The 20786-nt window shown below is 43.5% G+C and overlaps 1 protein-coding gene across 6 annotated transcripts in view; it reads left to right on the top strand.

Moving 5' to 3' along the window:
• The window catches only part of MTCL1 (microtubule crosslinking factor 1), a 104044-nt gene extending 83867 nt beyond the window's left edge, over positions 1-20177 (top strand). For 4 of the 6 annotated variants that reach the window (XM_084281741.1, XM_084281740.1, XM_084281742.1 and 1 more), the window contains 5 exons: positions 2026-2280; positions 6488-6793; positions 9440-9471; positions 10795-12355; positions 18987-20177. In XM_084281741.1, the coding sequence (XP_084137867.1) occupies positions 2026-2280; positions 6488-6793; positions 9440-9471; positions 10795-12355; positions 18987-19196 (2364 nt within the window). In that variant the 3' untranslated portion in view covers positions 19197-20177. Of the gene's footprint in view, positions 1-2025; positions 2281-6487; positions 6794-9439; positions 9472-10794; positions 12955-13061; positions 16152-18986 lie in introns of those variants that run through there. The other 2 variants (XM_084281743.1, XM_084281744.1) reach the window with 2 other exon arrangements.
• Positions 20178-20786: the final 609 nt, after the last annotated feature.

Raw genomic sequence — 20786 nt, 5'->3', positions numbered from 1 at the left:
GTTTATATCATTTTAGAGGCTCTTACTATTCTGGCTGATCTCAGCTCTGCAGTGACACTCCCAAAATACATGATTATTCAGTGTCACAGCCACTTAGTAAACCCAGAAGGAACTTGCAAGGGCAACCCAGAGGGGCCAAAGCAAAACAAACCTAAAAGAATGGATGTCAACCTGACCAGACCCTCCCTTTGGAGCTGGGGACTTGTGGATGCACAGAGAGAAGATGCAGCAAGGGGCTAGAGCCCATTACCTTAAGTTAGTGCTGAGTTTGGAAACCATCAGTGTCTCCATCACCATCAAATCAGACACCATCAAACCAGATGGTGTCTCCCATGGTGGATCTGCAGCAGAGATGGCCAGATGTCTGTCCCGGGATGTTCTGCATTTCTGCCCCACAACACCTGTGGTCCATGACTGAGCTGTGCTATTGTGTGTGGGACAACCCCTGGCACATCGCTGCAGGTCGCAGAAGCAAGGGAGGAGATGCCTGCCTCAGGACAGCCTCAGGGGAAGAAAAGGCCAACTGAGAGACATTAAACACAGAGGCACCGCATCTGGCCGAGAAAGCCCAAACCAGTCCGGATTTATCTTGTTTTACTGTTTGTCATATGCAAATTGATTTTATTCCATAATACACGGCAGGGAATTGCTACATTTGCTTTAAAAACAAGGGATGTAGAAGTATAATACATAACACTGCTTCCAAAGGCCAGGAGGGAAGTGTAGTAGTTGGCAGCAAGGTTATTTTGGGACTGCTCAGTGCAGCCCCCATGTTCCCATCAGTTGGTCCATGCTCCTGCACCCAGGTGCCACTGATATCAGTGGGATTTTTACCACTAACCAGGTGGGACTTCAGTAAAATAATGAACTCAAGCAAACAAAACATGTTTGAGTAATCTGTAATCAATTTGTCCATTAATCCTTCGTGCTGAACCCCACCTTTATAATGCTCTTAATATCTATTGCTTTTTAATGATTTTTTTTCATACAGTTGATATTATTTCTTCTCCTCTAAGTCTGGTATCTGCCTTATAGTTTTTTTGCTGATAACGTGAGTTCTTGAGTTAATACTGAAGGAACTACCCCTCTGCTGTCAAATCTGACTTCTGGAAGGTTTTACAGGTATGACTAGTTACGGACAGAGGTCAATCAGTATCTGACATTTGTGCCTGTACAAAATAACACACTTCTGAGTCTCATCAAATGTTGTCAGCACCGTCCTGGCCCCACAAATTTGCATTGCATAAATAGGTTCAGAGAGAGAAGATAATGTCATGTCAACTTCCACAGAATCATGGAATGTTTTGGGTTGGGAGGGAACTTTTAAAGATCATCTAATTCCAACCTCCCAGCCATGGGCAGGGACATCTTCCCCTAGATAAGGCTGCCCAAGCCCCACCCAACCTCACCATAGGCGGTTGCTTTTTTTATAAATTATTTTTCTGGTTGGTTGGTTGGTTTGGAGAGAAAAAAAAAAAAAAAGACTTTGGAAATTAGTGCTAGAAGATGCAGGTGTTTAAGGTCTGCAAGTGGCTGTAACAGGCTGTTCTCTGCAGCTCAGTAAATTCTGTACCTCTCTGCCCTTTACCTGTGGAGGCTGTTCCAAAGACAAATTACCCTAATCTGGCCTGAACTTCCCTTTGCTCAGAGAGTTTGGGATTATTTTCCGCACTGGACTGTTTGAAGGTACTATCTTTCTCTCTTGCTAAAGGAGCAAGTTTCCCAGAAAACCTGATGCTTCTGCTTTTTGAAGAAAACTACCTTCAGAGGCAGAAATGAGTTTTCACTACTTCTCACTCTTGGTTGCTTGTGACCCATTCTGACTCATCCACACACCTACTGACTTGTAAACAAAAGGTGAAGCTTTTATCAAAGGATGTTTATCAAGGGATAAATTTTCCCCTCTCTTGAACTTATACAAAGCCATCGAGTCTCTTCAAGTCTCTCCAACTAAAATTCCTTGTCTGACGCAGGGTTTTACCTGCAAAAGTTTGGTGTCCTAATAATGTTTTATTTTAATGGCAGCTGGAAGGGAAGAGTGAGAACACCTCAGGAGATGTAGGCCTCACTTCCGATGCCAAAGGAGCTTTTAAACGGGAAAGAGAGGAACACAAGAAGCTTCTAGCTGAGACTCACAGTGTGGTGATGGACCTCCGCTGGCAAATCCAGCACAGTGAGAAGAATTGGAACCGGGAAAAGGTGGAGCTCCTGGACAGGCTTGATAGGGACCGACGAGAATGGGAGCGTCAAAAGAAGGAGCTGCTCAGGCGGATAGAGCAGGTAAGGAGTGGGCAAAGGCTGGTTGCAAAGCATGAGGTGTTGCACCACTACTACACGCAGACCAAGGTCAAGAAACTAGTAAGAAACAGCACAGGAACAGTTTTGGTTCCTTGGCTACATCAGTGTTTCCCATGATACAAAACAATTTACATGCTCAAGGGAGTAAAAGGAAAATGCTCATAAACCCTATAAAGGACTGCTTATGAGAAATCAGATCCAGGTTAAAGGCCATTTCCTGCCTTATTTCAATTACCCTGTACAGGCATGGTCCCACTGATTCACTCTGTTTGAAAGCTTATGTGCATCTCTTCATGCTGAAACACTCAGTCCCACACGCAGGGTTATTCAAGGTTGGATATACAGCTTCCTGCCAAAAAAAGTCTGTTCATCTGTGAATTTGCCACCAAAGATGCAGCTGCTGTGACTATTCAGTCTCAGCTGAATTCTTTTTCTCTAGCAAAGGAAACCAGGAGATAACAATGAAGAGTCCTGATTGATACTAAACAATCAGCTTGCAATGCTAAATATTCAGAAGACACTTTTGGCCTTGATCACATGAATTTTGTACACACCTCTTCTATCATTTGCAAATCTAGTAATTGTGTATCTATCCCCTTGTTTTTCATGCCCATCATCTACACCGCCATGTACTTCCATCTGCTTAATATTAGATACTGATTTGAAAATGTTGATCCAACTTTCACCTAATGGGTTTCTGTCTGGCTGGAAACCACACAAAATATTAAAATCAAGCTTAATGATGGAGAATTAATACACCATTTTTGACTGAACATTGCTCAGCTCTGAGTCATGCATTCCAGGAAGAGTAAGAAAAACAACTGAAATTGTGGGTCCTCAATTAACTGAATACTTCCTGTCCTTAGGACATCAAACATGGAATGGCACCAGATTTGTGCATGCTCTCTAGGGAGCACTTCGCTTGAATGAAGTACAAAGTAGCTTCACATGTTAAGCTTAATGAAAGCCTGGGGTGACTTCATGACTGATTTTTGAAAAGGGTTCTTTGTCTGTATCTCATGTTCCCATGCTTGGGCTGCAACAAGAAGCTAGAGAAAAGTCACCAGGCTGTAAATATTATCAGACTAAGCCTCAGTTTTAGTTATGGCTGGTAAGCCCACTGGGAAGCACTTAAGAAAACGCTGTACCTTACAGATATTTCTAAAATCATTACTAAAAATGTAGGTGCGAGTGGGTGGTGACCAATATGAAAGTTTTACGGAACAAGAAATGTGATTTGAGCTTCTTACTTCAAAATATCAATAAACAATATTCTGGCTTTTTTAAACTCCTGTTTATCTGAGGGTTTCTGAGAATACTTCATGCAGCTTCTTGAACTAGCCTTGCAAAACCTTGTAACGTGGAACTATAGTGTGTCTCTTAAGATAAAATAACCAATGCACATGAGATAAAAAGGGTTGTAGCAGAGCGATTCATCAAAGTTAATCTGGTTCCAAGGCTTCACTGGCAGAAGATGCTGATTTCTCCCTGTTTTGTCTGGGCTGGTTTCTAATTCTTGAATTTGAGTGGCCAAAATACCTCCTGTGGATTCTTCATGCAAAATGAGAATTAAATAACCATCAGAAAATTTCCCGTTATACTAAGGACATGGGCATAAACTTTTGTTTGGAAAATCACTGGTACCTCTTTGGATGTTTATAATGCTGCCTATGAACTGTATTTTTTGACATTATCTCTTCAATGTATCCTCAGTAGCCTGAGGGATCTAACCTGGTTCAGGATTCCTTATTCTGTTCCCTGGGAACAAGACCCATTGAAGGGTGGAGGAGAGAAATCCCTGTTAATGTTACCTAGCCTTTAATTCTCTTCAAACCTGAGATAACCTCTCAGAGTCATCTTGGGAAAGTCTACAGAATAGCTCTAAACTAACCCTGGAACTGATTTCTTTTGTTACCACTCTGAAACTTCCAGGGTCCAACTATCTATTTATAGTACAAGAGTTTTACACAATGTTGCCCACAGATAGGGAAAATTAAAAAAATACTGTGTCAGGCTAATTCCAGAGGACAAGATGATCAGAAATAGCATTGGAGAGCTTGGCTATCTGCCTGCAAAACTTCATAATCCCATCTTTGCTTATAATCAAACATTTCCGTGTGTGACAGGAAGCTTCCAAATATTTGCAGGCTTTTAGTTGAGTGTCTTCTCAGATTGCAGTCAAGTCCAGCTTTATATGGAAGCAATTAGTATTTCTCTAAGTCCTCCCCAGTGTTCTTCTGTGTGTATTCCATGTATGGTGATACGTAGAGGATGAGGAGACTACACCAGTGTGTATGTTTGAAAACCAGTCCAAGAACGAACTGAAGCACGTGTGCCAAACTTCTTACTAATGCTTTATGCCTGTCTGCTTTCACAGAGCTAATGAATAATACATGTATGATAAGAGGGAAGCTCACACCAATGTATAAAATATATAAAATACTTTACTTCGGTTAGTTATGGGAATACCACTTGCATGTAAAAAACATGATGACCTACTTTTTTTTCAGAGCTCAAAGTTGTATTTTTTTTTCTTTCTTTTCAAGTACACTGTCACTTTGTTTTCCCTTAGAGAACACACACACACTGTGTTCTTTAATCTAATTCTGCAAAGATCACACCAACAAATATTTGAAACCACAAGATCACCTATTTGGAGAGGTGTGTTTTTATAGGTATAAGCAGATTCAGGCTCAAAATCATTAGTCAATTGAAAAGTTAGGCCAGTATTTCTCATTTTAATTCTCCTGACAGTAGTTTGACATCCAGAGAGTGAGCCAGTATTCTGTGCTGTTTTCTCTTAGAGGTTCCCAGATAATCATCTTGCAAGGATCTTTGAAAATCAGTGGTGGCTTGCATGTGGATCTGTATATACCAACAATGTGCAATTACCATTTCTCCTTGCTTTGGGTCCTGCCCATATGCTGGGAAATGGACTCTGGGATCTCTTCAGATATACCTCCCAGCCCCTACCTTTATAGGATTCCTAAGCTGCTTTTAATAAAACTGTTTCAGATTTTGTGTATAATGAGCAAAACACTAAAGACGCTTTCACCTTCTTGTAGGCCTGAATCAAGCAAAAATCTAACTGACTTCAGCCCAAGTGAAAATTTAGTAATTTAGGATCTGGCCTAAAATCTGCATTTGATCTACATTAAGCGATGTGATGCCCATTGATTTTTTTCCATACACATGCAGCAGCATTAAAAGCATGTTTTGTAGGAGGTCCTCAGTCCCCAGGATCCCAGGAAATGACTAGCATTTGCAGGTTATTGCCAGTAACCTTAGCAGGCTGCTCTCGCAAAGCATCAGAATTATTTATCGGATTCCTGCTGTCTCTCATTGTATTTGAAAATGTCACTCACTTCACTTAACCTGCTATATTCATAATTAAAGGAAATGTTGATCACATAACCTTATTTTAAGACTGACAGAAGTTCAATTTCAGCAGTGGTTCACTGTCTCTCTGTCCAGTTTTTCTAAAGTGTAGAGTTAATAGCTTTGATGGCCCTTCTATTAAATATGTATTTTCTTCAAATGTGCTTTGCATGCCTAATTCATCCCCTTGATAATTCTATTATTACAAATAGTCAACTTTCTAGCTCTGTGTTAGGGCTAGACCACCTTGAAGACAAAGCTTTTGTGTTTTGTTAAGAGGGATTTTCCCCCTCTGGAAACAAGGTGAGTGATATACATGAAAGTGCGATCCTTGTATTGCTGACCAGAAGAAAGTTTGTGTATATTTTGATGAGACTCAAAATCACTCACCCTTATTTGAGCTTCTACTTGTTTTGCTTTAGGATCTTATGTCAAGATTGCTTTTAAACAACAGTGTTGATTTGTTTCTTTAAAAATCAGATTACAAGCAGACACATGATTTTGTGTGTATATATACAGAGCGTATATATGTATACATATAGGCATAAACAAGCAAAATTAAATATGTATTTAACCACTTGAAATCCTCTGAGTAATAGCATCAAAGTCCTTAATACATGTCTTGTTGTGAAAGGGCCAAGAGAGCAAACCCGCCATGCCTGGAGCCAGGCGGTGACCTCAGGCAGCCCAGCGGCATGCAGCATTGTCTCCCCAGGCCACGCGTGCCTTGCTCCAGGAGAAGGATGAGCAATGCAGGGTGCCATAGGCTACACGAATAATTGCTGATCCTTCCAACTTGCCTTGTTTTCAGCTTCAGAAAGAAGTGAGCCCACGAAGAGGAGGGAGCTTTCTGTGTGACCAGAAGGAGAGCAACCTGCGCCCATTTACGACCCAGGGGAACCTTCACGTGCCTCGCCCGATGGGATCAAGATCCTACTCCGACTCAGATGCCATTCAGTTTGATGACCGGTCACTGTCCAAGCTGAAGGAGAGCGATCGGTGCAGCGCCACAGAAAACCTCTTCCTGGAGTCACTGTCCCTCGATTCTCCCGATGAGTCGGAGGAACACCGCTCCCGGCAGCTGGAGCGGGAGAAATTCTTTACTGGATTAACAGAAGTATGCGCTCTTCTAACTTTTGTCAAGCCTGCATGTTGTCTCTTGTGTCACAATTTGCACAGCATCCATGCTCTAGAAGTGAGATACTGTGTCACAGTCACTGCTTTGCAGCTATCCAGCAGTAAATTTGGTATTGATGTGGTTTGTCCCTTGTTATGAGCTGATTAGACTGGTGTCAATCACAGGAGAAACTGGGAGCCAGTCTAAAGGTCCCAAAGATTACCTCACCTGCTGGCCATTCATATTAGGTACTGTATTAGATATATTTATATGGGCTCAGAAGGTCTCATCCAACTGTAAATACCTACATACATATAGAGGCACAGGCTATGTATTGCTAGTAAGGAATTGAGCGCTGTAGAGAAGTACTTCAGGTTGTTCTATTATGGTTGCTCCTCAATAGATTAGGATGAGAATGTGAGATGAGATGTTGAAAAAGTAAAATTGTTCTTCATCAGCAAAGCATCTGCCCTCAGACTACACCATAAGGATACAAAGATCCAAAACACAGTGCTAAAAGATGCTATTGACCATAGTGAATGTTGTCTGTGTGCTGCTAAAATCTGTACAACACACTTAGTTTACCTGGATCTGGGTCTTCACAGTTTTGTTTGGGGTTGTTACGGAACAAGATGCATTGTGAAAGCTCTGGAAGTTAAAATTACCAAGTGGACAGCATGCTGCATTCTGTTTACCAAATGCAAGTCTGGAGTACTTTCTTCTGAACTGAAAATTCAGATCTGTGTACATGGGTTAGACATTTGGCCTGTGCTCTGAGCATGACAGTTCTGCTTGGGTGGACACATTATAGCTAATAGAGAAGCAGAGACTTTCCAGTCTAAGATGTACCTGTGTACTCGGGCTTGAAAAGTTGGCCACTTTGGAAAAAAGTCTGTCAGCAAGTCAGATCTCAAACTCCCTATAGGTGTGACAAAGTTTCACCAGTGTGCCTTGGCTTGAACGTGCTAGCCTGTGAAAACTTGACCCAAGCATTTCTTTGAGAGGTATAGCATTGGTCCTTAGCTAAAGGACTGGGAAATCAGATTCTTTGGGAAGAAGAAAAAAAAAAAAATAAGGGCAAGAAATGTGGCTGCAGTTCTTACATTTTAGGTAGCTGGAGGTACATGCATGCTCCAATTAGACTTTCCTCTTTCCAGTGTCATAAATATATAGGGAGCAATGTGGGATTTTGTATTTATTATTTCTCAGCTGTTTCTTTCATACACATTCAAATGCTCAGTAAAATATGTGATAGCATTGTCAGGGATCTATGTTTTATGTTTAATTCTGATTGCTGTTTTCTTTACTTAAAATTCAGTCTTGTAGTTAAGAATGGAGATCTCTCTAGATGCTTTCCATTTTCAGACATTGCCACCATTGACAAAAGCGTTGGCAGCAAAATTAGGTCCTTGGTTATATTTGCACAGCTTCTTCCCTTCAGAGCATGCTTTGGTGAAATGCGTACAAAGTCATTTCGCCTCACTAGGTTTATTCAAGCAAAACTGATTAGAGTTTAATGAATAGATTTACTGAGGATGCACAGAGGCAATTGCAGCCTGCTGACTATTCCTTGCCACTGTATTTTCTTTGTGGTACTAATTGTAGTAAAGTCAATCCAGCCTTCAGCCTGATTCTCCATTCAGTTAGATCAAATGTACTCTATAATCTCTCCACTGAAGCCAACAGACTTACACCAGAGTAAAACTCCTATTTTTTCCCTGACTCTCGATAAACACCAGAAAGGCATTTGCCAAGTGAAACAGTGCTCTTTTTGAATAATCATAATGTGAAATACAGTTCGGTGTTGCTCATGTACATGATTTCATGAGCTTGAATAAGAATAATAGGTACTAATACTCTTTTGGTTCCTGATCATATTTTATATTTCCTATTTTATGAGAAATATAAACGGTAAAAACAGTGACCGCAGAGCAGTTGCTTCAGATGTGTCTGTTAAAAAAACACACAACAACAACTAATTATGGGATTGTCACAGGGAAGCAATTGCCATAAAAACATCTTAATGCCATTAGCAAACCCTAGGTATTCCCCCTATGAAACAAGTAATAGTCTTCCCACACATTTAATAAAGCTAGCTTAATGAGTTTCAACTGGCGCCATTTGTTAGTTCCTAGAGAATATACAATGAAATCTTATGTCAAAAGACCAGTTTTTTATCTCTTATTTCAGCACAGCTAGGCCTCTGACATAAACCAGATTAACTCCGTGGAATGAATTCACTCACAAATATGTAGTCCAAAACAATACATTGTTCTTGTGGAAAAAATCCAGTTGCAGCTTACTTCCATTTGTGATTGCAGGGGTGTGCTGGTTTTGGCAATCACAAATGGAAGTGAGCTGCGAATGTTTTTTTTTCCACATGTACAAGTTCAAGGCTATCCTAGATTTGGCATAAAGGCTTTTACCCTGTGCAGGCTGTTGTCCTAATGGGATTGACCACTTCGCCGCCTACGTGCAAAGGAAAGAGTATTTCCACAGGCAATTTAAGATTTCTTATCAAGGAGCAAGATGCTTTTTAAAGACAGACATACCTGGTGGAACTACCTGCAAGTGAATGACAAAACACCCACAAGTTAAAGCCACAAACAGGTTCAGAAATGACTGTTTGTTTCTGTTTTTCTTCAGGAGGAAGAAACACATAAAGGAAATCTTCAAAGGTGAATAAAACTTAGAGGAAAAAAAACAGCAAATATTCAGCCACCGGAGTCCCGGCTCTCTTGTGCCCAAACCACAGACCCTAGGCATAGCTGTGCCACCTCCTAATCAGCCTGCAATCCAGATTAATGGATTTACCCAGGGATTAATTTGTCTCAATATGCTTCTGTTCTACTCTGATTAACGTGGGCCACATTCTGCTGTGATGCACAAAGATCAAACTCTCTGAGAGTGCACGAAATTGTGTCTGTGTTGGCAAGTAGTACAGACCTGTAGGCATCAATATGTAGAGAAAAATACATGTAGTTGGTGCTGAGGACCTGTCACGCTCCTACATGTTTGAGATGCTTTACGTTGCACTAGTTCTGGTCTGATCCCGTGGGCTGAATGCCCACCTAACCCTAGAGTGCTTTTACTGTGCTTCTGGAAAGCATGTTCATCCCAAAGGGATCCAGCCCATGCTCTCTGAGATTGTCTCCAGATGCAAACTAGAGCATCTGAATAGGAGATTCTCTTTCACTCTAGTTCTGCAGCTGGTGCTCTTGATTAAAATCTCACAGTGTGATTTTACTGTATCCTCCAGAATACTGCTGTATAAAAATCACCACTTACTGAATCCTCATCCAGCTTTGGAGACCTCATCGAGCTGACTCTCATAACTATACTCATTTACATTTTTAAGTAGTGCCACGCAGAAAGGTTCTTTGTTGATTTTTCTTATAGCGAAGCAGTAGGGTGACTCAGCTGAATGTCTGTGATTTGTACAAACTAGCGAAGTGTGGGAAAGCCAAGAATCCAGCGTTATCACATAGAGACTCCCTTTTGTTGAAGTATAACATGAGCTCAACTCACCAGGCCAGTTAAATGTAACAGCCTCTAGGCTGGAGGTCCCACATCGCTGTGGGACACCAGCTGTGCAGCCCGAGCAGTCTCAGGAGTGGGGGTAGACTTGCTGATTTCACAGCAAGCCAGAAATACTCTGTACTTCCTTTGAAAAGTGTGCCTCATATTGTCACAAAGACTCATTTTCTGTGAATAATATATTTCTGAAATGCATCCTACTGCTGCATATTTCAGACGTTTGCCCAGCAGTATCCCATGAGAACGCAGTAGATTAAGAGCCATTAATAAACCATTTGGTACTTTTAATGACACATCAGGAATGCTTACATTTCCCAGCTATTTAAAAAACAAGAGGGCTAAAGCAGTTTTATATATAAGCAGATAGTGAAAGTTGAGTTTTCTGAGTTAGTTTTCTGCTGAAAGTGGTAGTTCTGTGAGAGCTTCCAAGGCTGTGACTGACATTCTTGTGTTCCTCTCTGCAGGGCCATGTCCGTTTCTTCCATGTCCGAATTCCAGCGCTTGATGGACATTTCTCCGTTTCTACCAGAAAAAAACTTGCCTTCCTCCAGCAGCAAAGACGACATAACCCCTCCCTTGTCTCCTGATGATCTGAAGTACATCGAGGAGTTCAACAAGACCTGGGATTACAGTAGCACTAGAAATCACGTTGGGGCCACCGAGAAGCCTGCAGAAGGGTGGGCAGAAAGGACAGAAACTGGGAAAGCCGGGAACGATCCGGCTTCAGATCCCTTCCAGGCCTCCTCGTGGTACCTCACCACCAGTGTCACCATGACCACCAACACCATGACCAGCCCGGAGCACTGCCAGAAGCAGCCAATGAGGAGTCACGGTGTCACAGAAAAAATGGGAGTTCGGGTCTTTCACAGCCCACCAGTGGTCCGTAGGTTTGATAATTCAGTGATAGCTGGAAGCGAGGGGAAAAGCCAGGTTGAGCCAGACTTCTTGTTTTCTATGACCAAAGCTATGGGGAACGTTGCTGAGACAAAAGGTGCTTCCTCGGATATGTTTGGAAGATGGTCTTGTGACCTGGCCAAACATCATAAGGATTTTCTGGAGAGTGGTCTTCATCCCATTGAACGTCCTATTTGCACTACCGTGGGCTTTGCCTCACCCTTGCACAGCTTGGAGATGTCCAAAAACATGAGTGACGATATGAAGGAGGTAGCTTTCTCTGTCCGGAATGCAATACGCTCCAACTCTAATTCAGCAGAGCCTCAGTTTAAGGACACCGCGTGTCAAACCAATGGTATGAGAACGACGGGGACGCAGACCACCCAGACCATCAGTGTTGGCTTGCAGACAGAAACCCTGCGCAGTATCACCAGCAGTCCACACAAGTGTCTGACACCAAAGGGGGGGTCTACGCCTGTCTCCTCACCATCCAGAAGCCTAAGAAGCAGGCAAGTGACCCCTGTCATTGAAAAAGTGCAGGCTAAGTTTGAACGCACATGCTGTTCCCCCAAATACGGCTCCCCAAAGCTGCAGAGAAAAATCCTTCCCAAATCAGACCAGCCAAATAACCGGACTTTGCCTGGCACACCTCAGAAAGGATTCAGTGAGTCCGCTTGGGCTAGATCAACTACTACAAGGGAGAGTCCTGTCCATACCACTATCAACGATGGCCTCTCCAGTTTGTTCAACATTATTGACCATAGCCCCATCTTTCATGAGACCTTCCAAAAATGCCCCAGGTCTAGCAGCCGATCCAGGTCAGCAGAACCCAGACCTGAACTGGGCCCGGTGCAGGAGCCATGTACAAATGCCCGTGGCAGGTCACCCAGTCCTCTCCGTTTGGGTACAGAGACACAAAAGGAAGATGGGACTGAGGTGACGAGTATCAGGCAGGACTTATCTGCTCCTCCAGGGTATACACTTACAGAAAATGCTGCCAGGATCTTGAATAAGAAACTTTTGGAGCATGCCTTAAAAGAAGAGAGAAGGCTACCTTCCCACAGCCCACCAAATCTTAGCAATGACAACAGCACAGGAGAAATTGTCAAAGTAGATCCAGGGTCCATAGAGGTAATGAGTTTGTTTGTTTTTCCTCCTATAGCTAAGTGCACTCTTCTTTGAACAAATGCATTATGAGATGTCTTACAGTCCTACTGAGTGTTTACAAAAAATATCCTAGTCCTGTTGTGGTACCACCAGCGAGTCCCAGTCATGAAACTATTGGATTAGTCACTGAAGAACTGATTAAAGAATTGAGTTTCTATCCTGACAGCTTATCGGGCTTGAAAGCATCAGAAGAGCTTTGTCCTTTACAGGATAAAGATGGTTCTCCCCTGAAAGACTGGGATAAGGGTTTTTGTTACAAAACACACCACACCTAACAGATGTTCTAGGGACTCCAGGTCTGAGTAAATGTCTCTTTTATGCTGGATGGAAAGGTAGGCTCTTTCTCCTACACAAGAGTGGGTGATGGCAAGTTTGTGTGAAAATTAGTCACTACAATAAATACCCTGAACCTAAGCTTCAGGGCCTTCAGCATACCTTTTCTGGATGTACCTGAGTAAGTTTGGCTGTGGTTTGCAAATGTGATTAAATGGCATGAAATTTGGTATTGACTGTTGGTGCCTCACAAAAAAAAAAAAAAAAAAAAAAAAAAAAAAAAAAGATAATCAGCTAGCCTAAGCACTATCCTACTACCCAATTTAGTGCTTAAGAACTCTTTATTGATATTTTGCTGCACTGTCAAAAGTGTAATGGTCATCATCTGTCTCAGCAGGTGTGCCCAGGCACCAGGGGTCAGATCTTCATTTACAGTAACGTGCTACAGCAAGCAACCATAAACGGGTTGTAACGGTGGACAAAAGCTCTTCCAGTTACCAGTGTCTAAGCCTGTTTCTGGTGAACCTCTGTGCCTGAGAGAGCGTTGCCCTGAGAAGGCCTGGAGAAGCTGAGTTACTCCCAGCACTTACCGGTGCCTGCTGTCCTGGCACAGCACAGAAATGGCATGCAGCCTGCTGGTCGGTGGTGTTCCCGAGGGCCGGGGCAGGAGACCCCCAGCCCCTCAGCCCCGTGCTGTCCATTTAGCATCCTGGTGTTGCAGGGGGTCCCAGCCACCAGGCAGCTGCTCCTCCTTGACCCCCATGTGCCCCAGACATGCTGCCTCAGTTTGCTACTGAGCCTCAAGGGAATGTACAAAACCCATTTCCTTCGTCAACATTTGTGTTGAAGGATTTGTGGGAACCTGAGCACTGAGGCTTTTGTTCTGCAGTTTGCCTTGCGCTAGCAGCTTGTTCGCAATGGGCATGATCTGTTCCTCTTTTGTAGGTGCTGTTGAGAGGACACAATCATTTTTTGCCTAACAGAGCATCCAAAGCTGAGGATATATTCCCTATAAGCTGTTTAAACAGATGTAAATAAGGGAGTTTGCACATATAAAAAAGAAACCACATGCACATGATAAAAAACAGTGAATGAAAGAGCACAATGAATGTGCACAAACCTCAGAATGAATTAAAGTGGAAAGCAGCCTCATTTGCTTCACTCTGTCTAGCCATCTCTGTATTTTGTCCTTAGTTTGCAATACCGGGCCTGTACTACCATTCTGTATTAGAAAGCATGTGTCGGACTCTTACGGGTTCAACTCAGCTTTGCCTTCAAGGCACCACTGAAAATTCTTGATTTCCTCCTGCATCTTTTAAACGTCTCAGCAGATTTCAAGTATGAGTAAATGGATGTCATCCCACACCTTCACAAATTGCTGCTGGCAAAATTGAGCTGGCGACAGTACCCGAGTTTGATGCATGGAGAGATCTACGTCAATGCTGTTTAGTAAAAACTCATTGACCATCAGCCCGGCAGAAAATTGCCTCTCTTCATGAATTCTCAGCATCTTTTGCCTACTTTTTTGAGTTCCAAGCCTCAGAGCTAAGACTAGCTCTTCCCTGTAGCTCTTGCCCAGTTGTTAAGGCTGCTGTCTAGATGCACAGGTGCATTGAGAAGGAAATTGGTGGGCAACATTTGCATGATGGGCTTTGCTTTTCTTATGTGAGCTCTACAAGATGTTCTTAATGAAATGTGGGTTCGCTGTTGAAAACAAAGCCACAAATATATTTAGACTCTGCAAATGCCTTGGGTTACTTATGAATTATCCTGGCCGCACAAATTACAATTTTCCAAAATTGCACTTAGCACATTTTGTACAAAGCAAGGCACAGCAGAACAACAAATGATGATCTAGCAGGAGGCAAGGCTGAGCTCGGGGCAGTGTCAATGTCAGCACTGCCCTTGCCACCCTCCTGCAGATCCCTGCTCTTGCTTCCCCATCACCTGTTTGCTTCTGGCCAAGACAAGTGACCTTCTTACCACGGAACGCCTTCTTTTATTTTCTGCAGGCATAGCATGGTATATTAATGACTTTTAAACTTGTGTGGAGCACCTGTTGGTGGCTTTTCTTTAATTTGAGCTTCTGGATGCTTTAGTTACGCAATTTACTTTTATATTACTGCTGCCATATGAAATCTAGTTCATATATATATTTATATATTCACGTACATATGTATGTGTGCGTGTGAGTGTATATGCATACATAGTAGTAATAACTCTGTATTTTCTAACTTGCCCAGAGCTGCTTACAAGTAAATTCATATCCACCCAACGCAGCCTAGAAGTCTCTTATTCTGCTGATGCACTAAACCACTATCTTACTTGCATATCATGGGATTTACAAATATTACCATTGAAAAATGCAGATTAACTTTACCTAACTAGCAATGTAAAAGCAGTGTGAGTGCTCTTCTCTAACTAGCAAGGATGTCAATCCCAGAGGTTACACAATTGTCCTGGACAGAGGGCTCAGCCCCACTTCTGAAGACAGCGCTGCCAGAGGACCATCCTCACGGACCCGTGCAGAGGGCAGCTGCGGCGTCCTCTGCTCCTCAGGGCAGAGCAGTGGCCGCACATTTGCAGCTGAACCATTCGGGGTTGGAGGGGGAATGTTGCAAGGAAGGGAAGGGGATGCCAGGACTAAAGGGCTTTTGCTGTGGTTTGAGTCTCCCTGCCAGAGTCACTGTTAAGTAGGAAGAAGAAAGAGGGGTGAGGCAAAGAGTTTTCATGAAACCTTCAGGTGGGCTTCTGAGAGATATAAATATCAGTGTGTTTTTTTCTTGTTAGAGATTTCCTAAGCAGAACTTATCTCTTGAAGTCAAATGAAGGGGAAAAAAATAAAAATAAAAAAATGTTTTTTTCCTCTTTCACAGTAACGTTGTTTTTCCACAGCCTTAATCATGGCAAAGGATAACGGATGTCTTTCTCTGCTGAATAGAAATGTTTGGATTGTTTAATGCTATGTCCTTCCGAGACTGTGCTAGGATTGTGAAGGGTTGGTTTGTTTGCTTCCTTCCTTTCTGAATCTTCTGCTGCTGGTGGCTTATCTTTTATTATTAGTTTCCCTCTGATACAGTGGTAACATGATCTGAATGGGTAGTAACATCTGGAGACTTCTTCCTTGCTGGCATGAAATCTTCACTTAAAAAAAAAAAAAAGATTAAAACAGTTCTTTCCAACCTACTTGCTTTCTTTCTCTTTTCTGTCTGTTCTGTCCAGAACCAAACTGTCTTATTAACTGCCCCCTGGGGACTCTAACCCTGCCTGCCTCACTGCTGTAAGTCCTTTCTACCTTGTTTCCAGAGCTTTCCGAAAGCGGTCACTTCGAACGCGTGGGTTAATGAAGGGAAATAAAATGACCACAGCTCCATGCATCCCCAGGTAGCCCGTTGTATGCGATGGTCAGGAAGCGCTCAGGGTAGGAGCCCAACCTGTTCCCTCATGGGCTGTGAGCACGCGTGGTCTCTGGAGAGGTCACACAACTCAAAATGTGTGTGGTTGGGTTTTTCATTAAACTTTTTTTTGTTTAAAAAAAAAAAAAAAGCAAAATTCAAGAACACGTAATTATCCCAAAATGTAACAGAAACAATATATTTTGGATCTTTGCACGCTACTGTGCAGGGCTTCTGGCTGCCCCAGGCTGTTTTCCCTCATGCCTACTCCATAGCAGAGGCTGAAGAGGGCTGGGGAAGGGGCTCGAGCACCAGCCTGTGGCTGATGGTCACGTTTCACCATAAAGCTGCTCTCAACCCCACTGTGGCTAGAGCCAGCTGTCTGGGGCTGCTGCAGTGGAAGGAGGGAGCTGTGACCATGCACTCAGCATCAGAGCCAGAAAACAGCCTGGTTTGTGTATCTATTAATACAGGCATAGCCACAGCGGCTGGCAGCCTGGCCTAGGAAGCAGCTAGAGACTAAAGCTGAAACCTCCTTTCCCACATCCAGGCTAAAAAGTGCTGCCTCTCCACCCAGCCCCCAGGCAGCCATCACAGTAAATTACCCACAGGATGTCGGTTTTTCCAAACATTTCTAGCTATGGCAGCCGCATATGGTAAGGGAGGACATTTGGGATTTCAGAAACTATTCCCGACAGTTTGCTTTTAATGGTTTGCTCTCCTTAACACGCTCTGAGAAAGCTGACATCCGCAGGTGGGTAACCCGCTCAGCGTCCAACACAGTGCCTACAAGGCTGGGCTGCCGGTCCCTTCTCTGCCCTGGCAAACAAAGCACTGATAAGACTGGGACGATCTTAGTCCTACCTTTCTGGACAAGCTGGCCAACGTCTGTGGTCCTGCCCCATCCCTGGAAGTGCTCAAGGCCAGGCTGGATGGGCCTTTGGGCAGCCTGGTCTGGTGGGAGGTGTCCCTGCCCATGGCAGGGGGGCTGGAGCAAGGCGATCCCTAAGGTCCCTTCCAACCCAAACCATTCTGTGATTCAGTGCTGTAGAGACTCTTTTCAACTGGAAGTTAGCAGTGCAAATGAATTTTATTGCAGTGCTGACTCCCATGTACTCCTGTTAAACTAGGGTGAGGCAGCCAGAAGCAAGCAGCCCTATAAAGATACCACTTTAAGCTGCTGCTCAGAAAGGCAAAGCCCACAAATCACACAGCCTCCCCTCACCACACTGTGCTGCCTGTAAGTATTGCTGTCCATATGGATTTCCCTGAACAAATCTTGAGTGGCAGCTTTCGCAGCCCGTATGTCCCCCAGGCACGGCAGGATCAGGTGAAGTGAGGACACGGAGTCGATCTGCTCGTTAGCACCGATTTGTGTTTCGGGGGTCAAGGGCTCACAGCGAGGGGCCGGGGCGGGGGCGAGGCTGCACAGAGGCACACATGTAGGCCCCAAAGCTTCCACCCAGGTTCTGCGCCCACCCACGAGGGCAGATGAGCCCTGGTGGTGCTCTGTCCTGGTGTGGTGCTCTGTCCTGGCGGAGGGCAGCTGCTGAGCACCAGCTGGTTGCCCACTGCCTGAAGGCTCCGAGGTCTCGCCCTTCATGGAGGCTTCTTCACCTCTGGTGCTCTCTCCAAAGCACACACGCCTGCACAAGCTCCGTTTCCAGTACCACTGCTCTGGTCTTTCTGTCATGTAACATCCCAGTCCAACCGAGACGTTCGGCGGCATGTCACCGTGTTTGTTCACTGCCCATCATATCATGTTACCTAACCCAATATTCCCCATTCCCTTTCTCCGTCTGAAACTCCGCACTGACTGTGTTGCTTCCTACTGTGTTGTTTTACTGCTCCCTTTGTTTCCCGTTGGTTTACCATGCCAGAGCTTGTCCTGTGCATTGTATCGCTTATGATCTCTTTCTCCATTTATCACCAGCTTGTGTTCTGATTTTGAGAAAGGTTTTTACTTAACTCTCCAGGGACTGCTCATTGTATGCAGTTCTCTAGGTTGACAAACTCCTCTGATTTGCTTTTATAAACTCTGAAGTGTGCAGAGAAATCCAGAATTTTTGCTTTGGCAGTACAAGACAGACTTGCTCCCCCAGTCATTTGTCTTGATGTAGTGAGCATACAGAGCGAGGCAGGAAGTCTAGCTGTGCGATGAGCAAAGTCCATAAATACTAGAAGCAATTATCAACCTAGTGCCAGGGTGAAAAATCGCAAGTGCAGATGGTTTCTGGTAGCACAGGCAGGCTACCAAGCCCGAGCAGTGGAAAAACAGTAGAGAAATAAAAGTTCAGTTTTCCTCCATTTTGGTGAATGCCATCTTTAACACACATTATCACTGATTCCTGTAATTCAAGCAAAAGCAGCTAGAAGTAAGGAGTGATGTTCCAGAAGTTGAAATCTGGAGGTAAAAATGAAATCTGAATCTTTAATCCAGCTGAAGGTCATAACTAGAGCTGTAGTCATTATTTTTCTGCTAACGAGACTTTCCTGAAAGTCAGTCTGCACTCTGAAGCAGACGAAAGGAGCCAGTGGTTGATCTTGACCTCTCTTGCAAATGCCTGGCCAGCACTTAAATCAATGCAGTGAATAGTGGATTTCCCTGAATTATCATGCAAATGTATTTTTTCAGCTCTTCTCTTTCTAGCACAAGGAGAGTTAGCAAATGGAAGTTTGTCAGCTGCTTCAGCTCATCCCAGACCTCTTCCTTTCATTCTCTCCTTGTCTGTTCCATAAATCATGGACATACATGCAGGTGTCCGGAGCCCACACACAGAAAGACGTTCACTGCTTGCTTTTGTCCTGTAATGAGACAAATGCTTAGCTTTAGCTTGATTTTTTTTTTTTAATTTTTAATTCTTTGCTCAGCCAGACGGCCTCTAATACAAGTCACTAACCTCTGTTTTGCTCTCTTGGCTGCCAAGGAACTGCCTTGTTCTGCACTAGCCCCGTCCCTCGAACCCTGCTTCTCCCGGCCAGAGAGACCAGCGAACCGGCGCCCACCGTCCCGATGGGCTTCACATTCCCCTACTGCCTCACAGTCGCAGTCAACCGGAGACCTGACTTCCTCGGAGGAGAGCGGAGGCAAGGAGCCGCCAGCAGAGACCCCGGGCCAGGGAGGCCCGCCGGCATGAACGGCCACGGGCCAAAGGCACCATGAGCGGCCTTCGCCCAGCGGCCCGAAGGGGAGGTCCCGTTGTGGAGGTCAAAGAATGTTCTCAAACGCAGCTGCTGAATGTCCGACCTGTGAAACAGAGGTGTTTCTGGAATGAAACAGTTAATGTGCCTGTAATAACTTAATTTTTTCTTTTTTTTTTTTTTTTTTCATAGCTGAGAAAACTATTTTTGTCTCCATCTTTTCTACACACAGTATATTAACAAAAAAAAAAAAAAAAAAGGTAAAAATGATATAAAGTTAAGATTTAAAATAAAATGTAAATTAAGTTTTAAGGGAATTTGAATACGTGCTCGCGCTCTCTCCAAATACTGACTGCCTTTCGGTTATATTTGCACTGTTACATTTTTGATTTCGGTTTGGGGTTCTGGGGGTCGTTTTTGGTTTTGTTTTTGTTTTTCATGTAAAACTAGGGTCTTAAGTTAATTTTATTCTATTTTAATGTCAGTGTTTATCAGTTTTTAAACGTAAGGTTCTTAAAGATGCTTCAACTGTCTGAAGCAATACCTTTTAAGTAGTGAAGAAAGCCATTAAGCTAGTTCACTAGAGTTGTGTTAACTGAGATGGAGGGGAATACAGGTAAACACAAGGAAAAGTGTAAAAAAAAAAAAAAAAAAGAGAGAAAAAAAAAAAAAAAGAAAGCCTCAGAAAGTCTTACAGAGTTAGCTGTAAAATACACCTACGATACTTGACTTGCATGCCTCTGGGTCCTCGCACTTTAGTGCATGTACATACTGCTACTGTACTTCTACCATCACATAAATGTGAGTCAACCTGTTCCACTGTAATATTGTTGTGAATTTACCTGTACTGTACTTTTATTGTTGGTATTCTTGCATTGACTATACAAAACGAGTTTTTAAATTATTGTTAGCAGTTCAACTGGCTATGTACAGCGTTTACTGAAATCTTTTGTTTTGGGGAAAACCCTTGAGAACTCTGGGCATACTGACTTGTAACTGGTCTTGTTTAAGAGTCTGTTGGAGACCATGTGACGTGGAAATAAAACCCTCAGTATTTACAAACTGCCTGAGCGCTTAATGATGTTTATTTCTGATGGTACTTCCCAGGCTCATGTAGCTGGGGAATGAAGCCCTCAAACTCTGCCTGTATTCATAAGGGAAAAAAGAATGCTTCTTTATAGGCAAAGCCAAATGTTGGGCTGTGCTCCACAGGCTTGTGTAAGTACTGGAGCAGGCCATGGGAGGTTCTTTTAATTTCCTCACTGAATTCTGCAACACAGCCTGCTCACACAGAGAGCAGAACTTACCTTTTCAGTCCCTCTGAGGAGGTATGTTTTGTTGTTTTCAGTTGTTTGTGTGAATGAGAAAAAGCAAGCTAAACATGATGTCAAAAATATGAAATACCCAGTCTTAATCCAGGCTTATGTCTCATCCGCATAGTGCACAGAGACCAATAAGACCAAGGGCCTGCGTAAAACTGGTGACTAACATTGAGACCTGAATGCAGCTGAGAATTTGTGCCCTCCCAAGGCGTGGACGCCTCCCGATCTGTTTTGCCTGGTACCATCTGTCTGGCCACACGCTTT

Source organism: Netta rufina (assembly GCF_964035555.1).
Source record: "Netta rufina genome assembly, chromosome: 2".
Classification (NCBI taxonomy): domain Eukaryota; kingdom Metazoa; phylum Chordata; class Aves; order Anseriformes; family Anatidae; genus Netta; species Netta rufina.
Note: the sequence above shows the minus strand (reverse complement) of the source record. Positions and strands in the feature narration are given on the sequence as shown.